Genomic DNA, 14,103 nt, shown 5'->3' with positions numbered 1-14,103 from the left:
GAGAGAGCTGCATTAGCAGTGGAATAGACTAATGCAGCATGAAATGAAGTCCCTTGCCCAAGGACACAACATCATATCTAGTCTAGAAACTGAACCCACAATCTTATGATCATAAGCCCAAAATATTAACTAGTAGGCCATGTGCTCCATTTACATTGATAAAGTTATTTTAGCAAGTATGTTTTTGGTTTGTTTAAAATATTTTGATAACTATGAAAGTTTAATTTAAACTTATGTGGAAACTAAAAGTTTATATGAATTATAAATAAAATATTTTTGAACAATTTTCTTGAATATTTTATGCAAAGTATTGAAGTATTAAAATAAGCCTTGTGTATACAAGGACAGAAATAACATTACATTTTCAAAATATTTTCCTTCTAATATTCTGGAATTTACTAAATAATATTAGATTAGATAACAGAACATATTTGTATAAATATTAAATATATATGTTGAAATATAAAAATGATTCTTAACAAATCATCTCTTAGATTGGATATTTTTTGAGAATAATACAAGATAGGTAGCAAACAGAAAGGATAATAGGATAGTAGAGAAACATATTCAAGGTAGAGCACAATAGATATAGAAATTCATAGAAATTCATGCATCTGAAAAGAAAGAGATAAGAGGAGAAAGTTTAGAAAAGTACAGTTTCACATCATGCAGAATGACTCTGCAATATTCAAAATCACATAGTGATGCATTTTTCAAAACAAATGTTTATGTGCTAAACAAATTGTGTACAATTCGTGGGATTCTCATGCAAAAGGTTTCAATTCAACACCAATGTAGGTCACACTCAGGGATCATTGGTAAATATGGATTGGATTTAGAAAGGTATCAACCTGGACCATTTTGCAAGCAGCAGTGAGAGTTATGTTACCTGCTTCGGTGGCCCTGATGTTGTTGAGTAAACTGACTAGAGGCATTTACTTGATATTGCCTCTGTTGCACATGGTGCCTGTCGTAGTTCCGTGATACTTGGTGGCTTCGGGATTCTTGGTGTTCAGCCTCTGACAACTGAGATTCACGGTATAAGGTTGCATAATCAGAATACCTTATTCGGTATACATCCATAGATGATGAAGTGTCAGTTTCCAGATTTGGCACTTGGTGATAATTTCGAATTTGTGTTACTGGATAAATATTTTCATAATATGGCTGACGAGTGAGACGGAGAGATGTCTCATAATCAGCGAGATAAGATGATTCATAATCAGAGAATATTGTAGAATAATCATAATAACGCAGATTATGTGCATGATGCTGACTTAGATCAAGCTCATGTTGACGTGTTGTTTCATAAAGCTGTCTATAATATTGGCTGTCATGAGATTGGTCCAACTGTTCTTGAGTTGAGTGGTAGGGTAATGGTATTATAGGTCTATGTGTTTGCTGTTCTGATCTTTCTGATCTTTCATATGTGTAGTCCTGAGAAACCGATAACATTTGGTGACCACGGAACAATTGTAAAGCCATCTGGCTCTCTGAAGAATAAGAATAGTCAAAAATGGTGTGAAATTTTAAGGCTCACCGTGGTTGGTCTATGAATTGCCAAAGTGAGTAATCTATACAAAAGTTGTTTCTTGTAAAAAATCATTTAAAATTTATGTACAAATTAAAAATATTTAAACAATGAGATATACAATTTAACATTTAAAATTAACATAGATATGTATACATGCACACACACACATATATGACGGTTGCTGAAAAGTTCCTGGCTTAAAGGATACCACAATAGGCCTGGTTGGAGGCCCAGCATTCCGAGCTCTTTTGCAGGATTTAGAAAAACTGAAGGACCACCGCAAAAAGTGTGAGAATCTGAGAGGGGAATATGTTGCATAAAATCATCATTAACTGGTCCTCCTATATTTTTTTTACCCAAAGCCAGGAACTTTTCAGCACCCAACCTTGTGCGTGTGTGTATATATATATGTATATATGTTTATCTATCTATCTATATATATATAGTTGGTATGTGTTCTTTACTTCAGCCCTCAACTCTTGATGTAGTCATAGGGGAACCATCATAAAATACATCACGTCTTAAACATTTTACACTTGACAGAGCCCATCCTTTTCCAGTTTTGACTGCAGACAGTTTATCCCAGAAGGAAAGTGCATGAGGGAGGGAAAAAGAGAGAGAGTGGGGAAAGAGGAGGTACTTTATGGACCTTGAAATAATGAGTTTTAAAGGCTAATTTTGTGTATTTCAATAGGTAGATATCCCTGTTGTGTTATGATGATCCCTGTCTTCTCTCCAAGAATGGTTAGCCATTGAGATTTCTGCGTGAGAAACTCTTCCACCTTTTGACAAGTTTTATTTCTAAACCTGCTGGGTGCCCATACATTCTCCTCACCAAGTAAACAAAGCGGAGATCAGTTTGTCACCAACCACCTAAATATGAGACAGGTTAGACTGGAAATAAAGTTTGAGAAATAAATTTTCCACAATGTTCAGATGAGAAGTTCAAATGTCATTCAACTGATAATGTAGCATATAGTAAGCATTATAATTGCTTCAAACAAATATTATTCAAAATAGAACAGCATGGAAGATCTAATGGCATAATTTCTGCTAGTAGCTTAAAGATAAAGAAGCACTGGTGATGGTTTATGATATAATAAACTGAAGTGTTATACCAATAGCAGTACAAGCATTGAAATAGAGAAAAGAAATTTAAAAACCTGCAGGTTAAATAACTGTGATGATTACATATATTCCAACAAAATTATGAAATCAAAATAGAACAAATAAAAGTGGTGGCTGAAGATTTAAAGCAACATTTGCTATTTGCAAGCAAGAGGCATATCATGACTATGCAATAAGAAAATATGTAAATTAAAATAAACATGTGAAGGGCCTACCAAGAAAGAAGCCAACCAAACTGATTTAGAAGATTTAGAACAGACAAATAGTGAAAGTTGAGGAAATAGAGGCTAAACCCTAAACAGTGAGTGTTTGCATGGAATAATGGAATAAATTTAAATGATGATGAAGAATGATATTTTTGAGTTTTTAACAATGCACTGAAGCACCTCGTAAAAGTTAGCATACCTATTAAAATCTAATGAAATGACATGTTTAAAACAATCAATATTCATTAAATATATATCATTTAATGAATGACAAAAGTGTAGCAGTTTGGCTCTGGGGAAGCTATAAGATGTTGCATGAACACTCAGTGCTGGGTGCATGTTTGCTTAAAACAGAAACAGCTGTAAGCAGATCAAAGTGATTAAGTAACTCCTGTTCTTATGTCATTCATTAATTGATATTATATGACTGTTTACTACTGTAAAGCATGAGTATATTGAGTTCTAACAACTGGCATTTAGTATCCCTATGCCTAAGCAGAATTATCATATATGTGTATAGATATCATCATCATCATTTAACGTCCATTTTCCATGCTATCATGGGTTGGAAGGTTTGACAGGAGCTGGCTAAGCAGAAGACTGCACCAGGCTTCACTGTCTGTTTTGGCAGGGTGTTTTATGGCTGGACGCCCTTTCTAGATTTAAAAATGGATATTAAACATGACCAAGTTACATTTTTTAATATTCTAAGTACATGGGAAATGAATGTAATTGCTGTAAAGGTGTAAATAGAAATAAAATGCAAGCTTTTAGATTAATGAAATATAAATAAATGATTTACCTGCTGATGCTTTGGGAAGAACAATAATCTCAGTTTCCAATGGAAGACTAAGTCCAACTTCGTTAAAAGCCATGACTCTAAATTGGTAAGAATCTCCGGGTACAAGGCTTCTGATATAAGCATTAGTAGAATCAGCAGACACACGAGTACATTTTCGCCAGGCACTGTTTCGTCTGTCAAACCTTTCAACAATATAACCGAGTATACGAGCTCCACCATCCATAACAGAGGGTGACCATTCAATGGTAACATTGTCTTCATTAACATCTTTGATAATTATTGGCCCAATAGGAACTGATGGGCAACCTGGACGAAAAACAAAAACGAAAATGGTATAAGCATTAATTTCATTTTTACTCACTTGTAATATATGTTTAATTTATTTTATTAAGTTATTAGCTTCATTCATTGGACTGTAGCCATTTGGGGTGCACTGCTTTCAAGGATATTAAACAATTATGTCAAACTCAGTACTTATGCTAGCTTGGAATTTATTTTATTGATTTCTTATTTTTAGATTACTAAGTTGCCCCTTGACATAAAAGGACATAATACCTTATTTGCATAAGTAAACAAAAACACAGCTATAGGTACTGACAAACATACACACATGTGGCATAGCTGTGTGGTAAGAAACTTACTTCCCAGCAATATGGTTCTGAGTTCAATCTGACTGCATGTTACTTTCAGCAAGTACCTTCTACTATAGCCTCAGGCTGACCAAAGCTTTGTGACTGGGTTTAATAGATGGAAATTGGAAGAAGCCTATTGTGTGTATGTATATATATATATATATATATATATATATATACATACATGTGTATGTGTCTATGTATATGTGTGTTTGTGTCTGTCCCCAACCACTGCTTGACAACCAGTGTTGTTTTGTTTATGTCCCTGTTACTTAGCAGTTCAGCAATAAGAAACAAAAACAATAAGTACAACACTTTAAAAAATAAGTACTGGGGTAAATTTGCTCAATTAAACCCTTCACGGTGGTACGACAGCATGGCTACAGTCTAATGACAGAAACAAGAAAAAACTACATGAACACACACATGCATGCGTGTGCGCACATACACACACACAAATGTTTCTGCATGCACAGTCTCTGCCTAAGACTTGCCCAAGATTCAATACTATGCGATCAAACCTAAAGCCACACACAGCTTCTTAATCACACAACTATATCAAAGTTCTGGATATTTCTTTGAATGAAATTAGATAGGTTATTAATTGCAAGAAAATTTAATTCTTTTTATTTGTCATTCATATAATTGCAAATTTAGCTATCATTTGCTTTCATATTTATATAAACCAATATCAAAGTTTCAATTTCAATATAAAAATCATGTTTATTGGTTCTTCAAAATCATGTATATCTTCCTCAAGCTTTATGTACTGCAGATTAGTTAACTATTGAAAATATTGAAAAAAAAAAAATATATATATATATACAATTGAAGAGAAAGATTCTATGTTAAACAAACCTGGGGCCTTCTTAGGTACAACTGTTTGAGGTAATTCTTTGTAGTCTCCCCAACCAGCAACATTCTTTGCTCTGATTCTGTAATATGTTTCAACATTTTCATAGAGGTCTCGGACTGTATATGAATGTACAGCAGCATCCAGTGTAACAATTTCAGTCCAGTCAGAACCTGCCCAACTCTGTTCAATTGCATAGGTGGTAATTGGAGATCCACCATCATTAATTGGTTTTCTCCAGTAAAGGGAAGCAGACCATTGAGTAATTTGTCCAATATCAAGATCTTCAGGTACTCCAGGAAGTTCTATTGACAAAAAGCAAAGTTATTATAAGAAATTTACTTTAATATTTTTGATGGCATTTCTATATGAAGGCATTTTATTCAAGACTTTGAAAATTAGTTGAAAATTTTAAACCTTTGAATTCTATTTTATTCAAAAGGACCTTCCTAACCATTTGATGTTTTAAAAGATCATATATTTTTACAATTAAATATTATTAGGAATTGTATACAAAATAATTGTTTAAAATATTTTGTGCAGATGAATTCTAACAACAAAATCATATATGAGCCCTCAAGGGTCATATAGTCCAAGGATGAGAACCGCTGTTGAGAACTGTGTACTTCTACCAATACAAATGATGAAAAATGCTTAGAATTTAAATATTTATAATCATGTTTCTTACAAAACTTTGTCAAATCTAAAATGTACAGACTGATGAAATATGTTTAATTTATGAATTACAAAATTAATTCTAACAAGTTTAAATCCATTTAAATATTCTAAAAAAAGGCTGTAAAATTTATAAATAAAAAAATAAAATCTTACCAATTGGTCTACGTGGCATAACAGGACAGGCAAGCCATACAGCATTACCAATGCCTTCAACATTTTCTGCTGCCACTCTGAATCTATATTGACGGCCTTCTTGTAAACCATCAACCATATGCATTGTTTGTGTGGTTCTACCAATTGCTCTCCAATTTGTTGAACTACCATCACATCTTTCAATCACATAGCCATACAAGTCTGTACCACCAAAATCAAGAGGTCGTGTCCATTCCAGTGTGACACTATCTTCAGTTACTTCTGTTACATGCAAGTTCTGTGGTGCTGAAGGTTTATCTGAAAATAGTTTTAAATTATCCAAATTACATATTTATGCATATAAATATATTTGTGTGTGTGTGTGTGTGTGTGTGTGTGTGTATGTATGGTGTTTAGAAGATATATTAAAACAAAATTTTGAGGGAAGGAACTTTAGATCAGTTTAAAACAGGAGGCTTATATCATAAATGTTAGAGCAGTTTCAGATAGATTAGTATGAAAAGAGTGAAAGAGCATACTTAAAGCACTGTGGTTTCTCCAAGCAGTCACCAATCTTGACCAAAATCAGTGACCAGAGTTTTACAGTCATCACAAAAGCACCTGTGCCAGTGATGCATAAAAGGCAACCACTACACTCTTAGAGTGTTTGGCATTAGGAAGTGCATCCAGCCATAGAAACCAAGCCAAAATCAGACTGAAACCTGGTGCAGCTCTGTGGCATACACACACAAACACATGAACATTGAAATGTGTTGAATAAATGAGCAATTAGTGCTTAATATATAAGAGAGTATATGGTTTTATTGAAACTCTGTGTTTATCTGTCAACTCCATTTTTATGCCATAACAATTTTCATATGGTTTTTTCCTCAAAAGGTCACAGTAGCATGGAACTTGTTTCAATGAACTACATATATACATATGTGTTCACACACACACACATGTAAGTAATGTGGAGGAAGCTTGTTTTCTAGAAATAACGATGTGACTTGCTCTTTTTAGCTATTAGTAAAAAAATTTTTATTCACATACTAAAAAATGGAAATAAACAAGAAATTTATAAAGTCAGATTTGTGAACGGATAAGTATATGAGGTATTGATGTCGATAAATAATATAAAAGAATAACTTACTATATGGGCTCTTTATTTTCACAGGGGCCCTCAATTCCAAAGGCTCACTGTATCCAATTTCATTATGAGCATAAACTCTGAAATTGTAGCTATGGTTTTCAGCTAAATCATGCAGAGTGCAATTTGTATCTTCTGCGGGAACATATGCTGCTCTAACCCAAAAGCCCCAAACAAGATCCAATTTTTCTATCAGATATCCAATAATTGGACAACCACCATCATCACTGGGACGTTTCCAGGATAGTGTCGAGGAATTACGAGTTATATCAGAAACGTTAAGTGGTCCAAGTGGAATTGAAGGAGTTTCTGAAAATAGAAAATTTAATGAGATTTTAAAGAATAGGTGAAATACATATTTGAAATATCTGATTAATTTTAACTGGGTAAATATTTTAATTTCACGAAATTTGCTGATTGTTATATATCTTTCACAATTATTGTTTTTGATTTTACAAATTCATCACAACCATAGGTCTGCACTTCAAAACTGAGTTAAAAATTAAGAAAAAAGTTAATTACATTTATTAAAATTAATTATGAATCTTTTATTATACCTGATTGTCTGGTTGGAATTACTGGTTTTTCTGTAGGCAGTGGTCTGCTAGCACCAATGGCATTAACAGCACTCACTCTGAAATCATATTCCATTCCTTCAAAAAGACCACGTATGAGGCATGAGGTATCTAGTGTTCTAGTAACCTCTAACCACTTATCTGAATCAGATTCTTTAATTTCCAGGATATAATACAATAATCTTGAACCACCATCATAATATGGAGGCAACCAGTCCATTGTAACAGAAGATTCTGTTACATGACAAGGTTGAAGAGAACCTGAAGGAATATCTGGTTTTTCTGAAGAGAGAAAAGAAAATCATATTTTCATTCAATGGAAACCAGAAATTTAAACAAACAATGAAAAACAATATCAAAATATTTAAATTAATCTTTCATTAGAATTAATTTTTTTATCCAAAACATTCATATATTGCATGGAATTTCAAAAGAATTCTAAATGAAAATTGTTATGAAAATTTACTATGATTAGCATAATATTTGTTGAGTGTTATACATACCAGGAGGCTTTTCACAGCTGACAATATCAGACTGTGCAAAAGATCCTTCCCCTTCCTCATTTGTAGCTGAGATTCTGAATTGATAATTTCGTCCTTCCAAAAGTTTCTTGATAGTAAATTCTCTTGATCCTGGTTTAACATCAGTAACATGGACCCATATCATACGAGTCATATCTCGTTTCTCAATCGAATAGGAATTTATAGGTTTTCCTCCATCACTCTTTGGTGCAGACCATTTCAGAGTAACAAAGTCAGCACCAACTTCACTTACATCCAGATCTCGAGGAGCAGATGGTTTACCTGTAAGACGAGATGTCAAAGAATGTACAGTGTAAGCAACATAAAAGACTATATCAAAATAATGATATGAATACTATATACATATATTAATTCAAAAGCATACTATCAATGCAAAAAAATATTTTTTTATTTGTTTAAGGCATTTGACGGTGGCCATGCTGGAGCACCACCTTTATTCAAACAAATCAACCCCTAGGACTTGTTCTTTGTAAGGCTAGTACTTATTCTATCGGTATCTTTTGCCAAACTGCTAAGTTACAGGGACATAAACACACCAGCATCGGTTGTCAAGTGATGGTTGGGGAACAAACACAGACACACAAACATATACATATTATATATATATATACATCATCATTTAACGTCTGTTTTCCATGCTAGCATGGGTTGGACGGTTTGACCGGGGTCTGGGAAGCCAGGAGGCTGCATCAGAATGCAGTCTGATCTGGCAAGATTTCTACAAGTGGATGCCCTTCCTAATGCCAACCACTCCGTGATAGTGGGTGCTTTTTACTTGCCACTGGCACAGGGGCCAGAGGAAACTGGCAACGGCCACATTTGGATGGTGCTTTTTTATGTGCCACCAGCATAGGTATCACAACTACAATTTACATTTGATTTTTATTTTGTTGTTGTTGTACTTGACTCAATAGGTTTCCTCAAGCACAGCAGGTCACCCTATGATCCAAGGTAATCACAGCAAATCGTCCTATGATCCAAGGTACTTTTAAATGGGCTGGAGCTGGTTATGCAAAACTGGTGTAGGATACAGCCATAACTCACTACCAAATCCACTCACAAGGCTTTGGTTGGCCTGAACCTACAGTAGAAGACACTTGCCCAAGGTGCCACGCAGTGGGACTGAACCCAGAATCATGTGGTTGGTAAGCAAGCTACTTACCACACAGCCACTCCTATGTATTTATGATAAATTATATTTGTAGTTTTCCTTAAGCAAAATTACATCATTATCATCATTATTTTATGTCCACCTTTTCATGCTGGCATGGGTTGATTCAAACTGTTTATCAGCAAGAACTTACCGTAAGGACTTCTGACCAAGAATGGTTCAGTAGTCATCAATGGTTCAGACAGCCCAGCGCTGTTTTCAGCAAACACTCGTGCATGATATTCACAGTCTTCAGAGAGGAAAGTTAATTCACATGATGTAGTATTTGCAGGAACCCTTTCACCCATTGCCCATGAAGACTTCCAAGTCTCTTTCTTTTCAGTGATATAACTTATGATTGGTGATCCACCATAATTTTCACTAAGCTTCCATGATATCACAGCCGATGATTTTGTTATGTTATTTACAGATAATGGTCCAATAGGTCTTGATGGAGCATCTGCAAATACATGTACATAAATTTAAATACTTGCAAAAGTGTATTATAAAATATAAAGCATTATTTCAAATTAACATTACCAAAACTAAATCTAAGTTTTTTTAATTTAATTTGACTTAAAAAGATGCAGGAATGTTGAGACTGATCTGTATTGATCATTCACAACACCAGTACAAAAGTATCTATTGTTGCCATACAAGGCTTACTTGCAGTTAAAGAAAGGTCTGGCACAAGCAAACTCAAAGACTATTTTAGTGACACAATAGTGCAGTGCTAACAAGGATAATTTTCAAAAATGTTCAAAAACCAAAACCTTAAAAATTTTAATAATCCTCTGTAAGAGGATCATCTTTCTATGATTAAATTGAATTTTGTACCACAATTGTCATTAGATATATAAAGTCTAAATGATATTGTTCCCTTCAAAATTGTGAACTAACAAACTTATTATATCTCCTATATTATTATAGAATTTAACATGACATAATCATAATTGGAAGCTTATATTTTAAATACTGAAAATTTCAACAGAATATAACTTAAATATAAGTACTTAACTTAAATGAATAACAAAAAAAAAATAAATAAAAATGAATGTAGGAAATACAAAAGTAAGCTTACATATTTTCTTCTCAGGAGTAATAGCATTTGGAACAGGTACAATTTTACTTGAACCAACTTCATTTTCAGCTGCAACTCCAAACAAGTAAAGTTTGTCACTGCGTAATTTTTTAGCAGTATACATATTGACAAAGGAGTCCACTGTGTCTATTTTTGCCCAGTTGCCATCTTGGCAGAGGTAGATGTTATAAGATTTTATGCTATCACCACCATCAAATCTAGGTTCTCTCCATTCAATAGTGCAATTATCGCATCCAATAGATGTGATTTTGACACCTACTGGAGATGAAGGCAATTCTGGAAGAAAAAAGAAAGCAAGATACTCAGAAATAATAATATACATATTCAAAACAAAGTAGAAAACATTTAATTTGTTTATTATGTTTTTAATACATATTAGTTCTTAAGGACTCAGGAGAAGAAATGAAATAAGAAAATGTTCTGTTTTAATTTCAACAGCTTTTGGAAATAAGATTCTACATTAATGACTCTATGGCTTTTAAGCTATTCGTTTAAGTGCATGATTAAAATGTGTATGAATGTGTGTGTGTGTGTGCTTGTGTACACATATATATATATATATATATATATATATATTCATTCATTCTAATAATAAGGTGTCCAGTCCAATGTAACCAGTTCTTGTGCACCATTGCCTCTCAATACTCAAGATATCAGCTGTTCTCAGGACCTGTGTGTCTGAAGTTTTTAAGGTCCAGCCAACATTCAGAATGTCTCTGAGACATTTCTGATGAAAGCATTCAAGGGCCCTTACATGATGTTTGTAAAGGGTCCATGTCTCACATGAATAAAGGAGCAATGTCAGTATACATGCATGGTGCACAGCAATTTTTGTTTGCTATGTGATGCCATGCTGGGGTCAGACATGAGACTGAATAGACTGAAAGGAATCAGTTGCTCTCTGCAACCTGAAAGATATTTCATCATCCAGGGTGCAAGAATGGCTGAATGTGTTGCCCAGGTAGACAAATTTGTCTACCACTTTCAGAATTGTTCTTTCAACCAAGATAGCTGGTTCTCCATATGGATTTCCTGGTGCAGGCTGGAACATTACAACAGTCTTATCCAGGGCTAGTGCTGAGTCCAAATGCCTTGCAAGAAGCAGGAATATGATTCATAAGTATTTGCATGTCATCTTCTGTATGAGTGACTAAGTCACAGTCATCTACATAAAGGTCATGAAGAGACTGGAAAACTTTTGAATTGGCAGCAAATCAGCAGATTAAAGAGGTGGCCAGAAGATCGATACCTAACATATATTCTCAGAGAGCTAACCTTAGTAAAAGCATGAGTAAAAGCAGTAGCGAAGTACAAAGAAAAGAGAGTTGGGGCAAGGATGTCACCCTGCTTGACATCATTCTTTTCAGAAATGAGTCCTGCCATGCCACCACCAACATTGACCCAAGCCTCCTCTATCTCATCATGAAATGATTTAATTATAGTTACAAAGTGATCTGGACATCCAAGTTTGCCAAGTATATATATAGTTAGATACATATGTATTAAAAACACATTATAATATATTTTTAAAAAACAAAATGTGGAATTGGATAACATTAAAATTATTTCAAATCCTATTTTATCATTTTGATGAAAATAAAACGTTAAAAAAAATATTTTCTTACCAAGCTTCATCTTTGGACAAGCACTGTCGTATCCTTCAAGAGCAGGTCCTTCTCCTTCTTTGTTGATGGCTCTAACTCTGAAGAAGTATTCATAGTTCACAACAAGATTTCTAGCAGTGAATCTGGTAGTGTATGCATCCACTGTTCCTGCTCTGCCCCAGAGTTTACGTCTAAGCTCTCGAATTTCAATGGCATACATTGTAATAGGAGTTCCACCATCATATCTTGGTGGGGCCCATTCTAAATCAGCAGAGTTCTCAGTGATATGAGATATTTTCAGAGGACCAGTTGGAGCTGATGGAAGTTCTGTAAAAGAAATTATTCTATATTAGTACATAATTCAAAGTATTCATATAGACATGAAGAATTATTTCTGTTGACTAAGTTTAACGTTTTAAAAAAGGTATAGTGGATATGAATTATCATGGTGTGTTACAATTCTAGCTGTATTTCAATTTCAGACCATGATACTTGGTATTAAGAATTGTTATGCACCACATTTGGTGCACTTTCAATTGCACAGATCTACTCTTTTATTCAAATGAATAATGAAACATAACAAAAAAATACACAATGTCTTATCAAAAGGGAATAAGTTATACTAAAATATAATTTACATAGATAAAAACGACTGTGTTAAATGAGATAACCCAATATGATGTTGAATTTATAAAAATAACCTACCAAATGGACTCTTGATAATAACAGGTACATCCATGTCTAATGGTGCACTGCATCCAACTCTGTTCAATGCAAGCACACGGAAGAAGAAAGCATCGCCTTCAGAAAGGTTTTTAATGGTAGCAAAAGTATCATCATAGACTCTTTCTGAAAACTGCCACATCATCCTGTTTGCTTCACGTTTTTCAACAACATATTCTGTAACAGCACATCCACCATCATCTGTTGGAGGCTTCCATTCAAGAGTGACAGCCTCGTTGGTAATTTCAACAATGCTGATAGGACCAGATGGAGGATTAGGTGGACCTAATAAATAAAATTGGTTTGTTTATAATTCAAGGTTCAAAAGTACAAAAATTCTATTTTGTTGTGATACTGTTTTTCTCAGTTTTTATTATAAATACAAATGAAAAAATTAATTATATAAGATATATTAAAGCATGAACTTATTGATTTATTGATATCATTCAATATTAAGCTAAATACTTAAGACTAGATAGATTTTAATTCCATAAACTAATAAATGAGATTACATAATATTCCAAAATTCTTAAGTTCTGTAGATGCCCAAAATATGTGACTGGATAAATCTAAACCCTTCCGATAGCAACTCACCAGGGACAGCTTTTGATTCTATGATACAAAACTTGCTGTTTTAAAGGTATCTGAGTTAAAATCATACATCAAAGTTTCACACTAATTTATGTTCCAATCACTAATTTAATAACGACGGTTATTTTACTAAATTCTCCATTATTTCTTTAAAATTAATTGAAACAAAAGCAGTGTACTTCAATAAAAATGTAGAAACAATATTTCTTGATTGAGTGATATTTAATTATCTATAGTAAATTAGAAATAAAGAAGATAGAAGTAAACTTACACAGGGGCTTTTTAGGAATGAAAATGTCTGATTCCAAGTATTTGCTCTGTCCAACTGCATTTATTGCTGTAATACGGAAGTAATATGGCTGATCAGTTTGAAGATCAGGTACTCTGATATACTCAACATCACTTATGTCAACTGTTTTCCAGTCAGCAGTATCAGTAGCATATTCAATACGATAATGTTTGATAGAAGCGCCACCATTGTTCTTAGGAGGTAGCCATTCCAGTGTCACAGATGTTGCTGTAATTGATTTGAAAATAACTGGTCCACCAGGAGCTGAAGGAACAGCTACAAAAAAAAAATAATAAATAAATAAATGAATAAATAATATACAAATAGTAGTAACTAAGAGATATGAGATGCATTTAATTCTAAAATACTTTTTAAAATGTTTAAACTTTGAGTAATGGAAAACATTCAAATA

At 33.5% G+C, this 14,103-nt stretch overlaps 1 protein-coding gene across 2 annotated transcripts in view; it reads right to left on the bottom strand.

The window, feature by feature from the left end:
* Window positions 1-14,103, bottom strand: part of LOC115225262 (titin) — a 193,903-nt gene that overhangs the window by 4,857 nt on the left and 174,943 nt on the right. For both annotated transcript variants that reach the window (XM_036515440.1, XM_036515448.1), the window contains 12 exons: window positions 13,674-13,967; window positions 12,794-13,096; window positions 12,110-12,415; window positions 10,464-10,760; window positions 9,537-9,842; window positions 8,194-8,493; window positions 7,673-7,972; window positions 7,119-7,424; window positions 5,987-6,283; window positions 5,161-5,460; window positions 3,671-3,976; window positions 890-1,493 (listed from right to left, as the gene is read on the bottom strand). In XM_036515440.1, the coding sequence (XP_036371333.1) occupies window positions 890-1,493; window positions 3,671-3,976; window positions 5,161-5,460; window positions 5,987-6,283; window positions 7,119-7,424; window positions 7,673-7,972; window positions 8,194-8,493; window positions 9,537-9,842; window positions 10,464-10,760; window positions 12,110-12,415; window positions 12,794-13,096; window positions 13,674-13,967 (3,919 nt within the window). The remainder of the gene's footprint in view (window positions 1-889; window positions 1,494-3,670; window positions 3,977-5,160; window positions 5,461-5,986; window positions 6,284-7,118; window positions 7,425-7,672; window positions 7,973-8,193; window positions 8,494-9,536; window positions 9,843-10,463; window positions 10,761-12,109; window positions 12,416-12,793; window positions 13,097-13,673; window positions 13,968-14,103) is intronic.

This window comes from Octopus sinensis, linkage group LG2 (genome assembly GCF_006345805.1).
Source record: "Octopus sinensis linkage group LG2, ASM634580v1, whole genome shotgun sequence".
Lineage (NCBI taxonomy): Eukaryota > Metazoa > Mollusca > Cephalopoda > Octopoda > Octopodidae > Octopus > Octopus sinensis.
The sequence above is the reverse complement of the archived record's forward strand: the minus strand, read 5'-3'. Positions and strand labels throughout refer to the sequence as shown.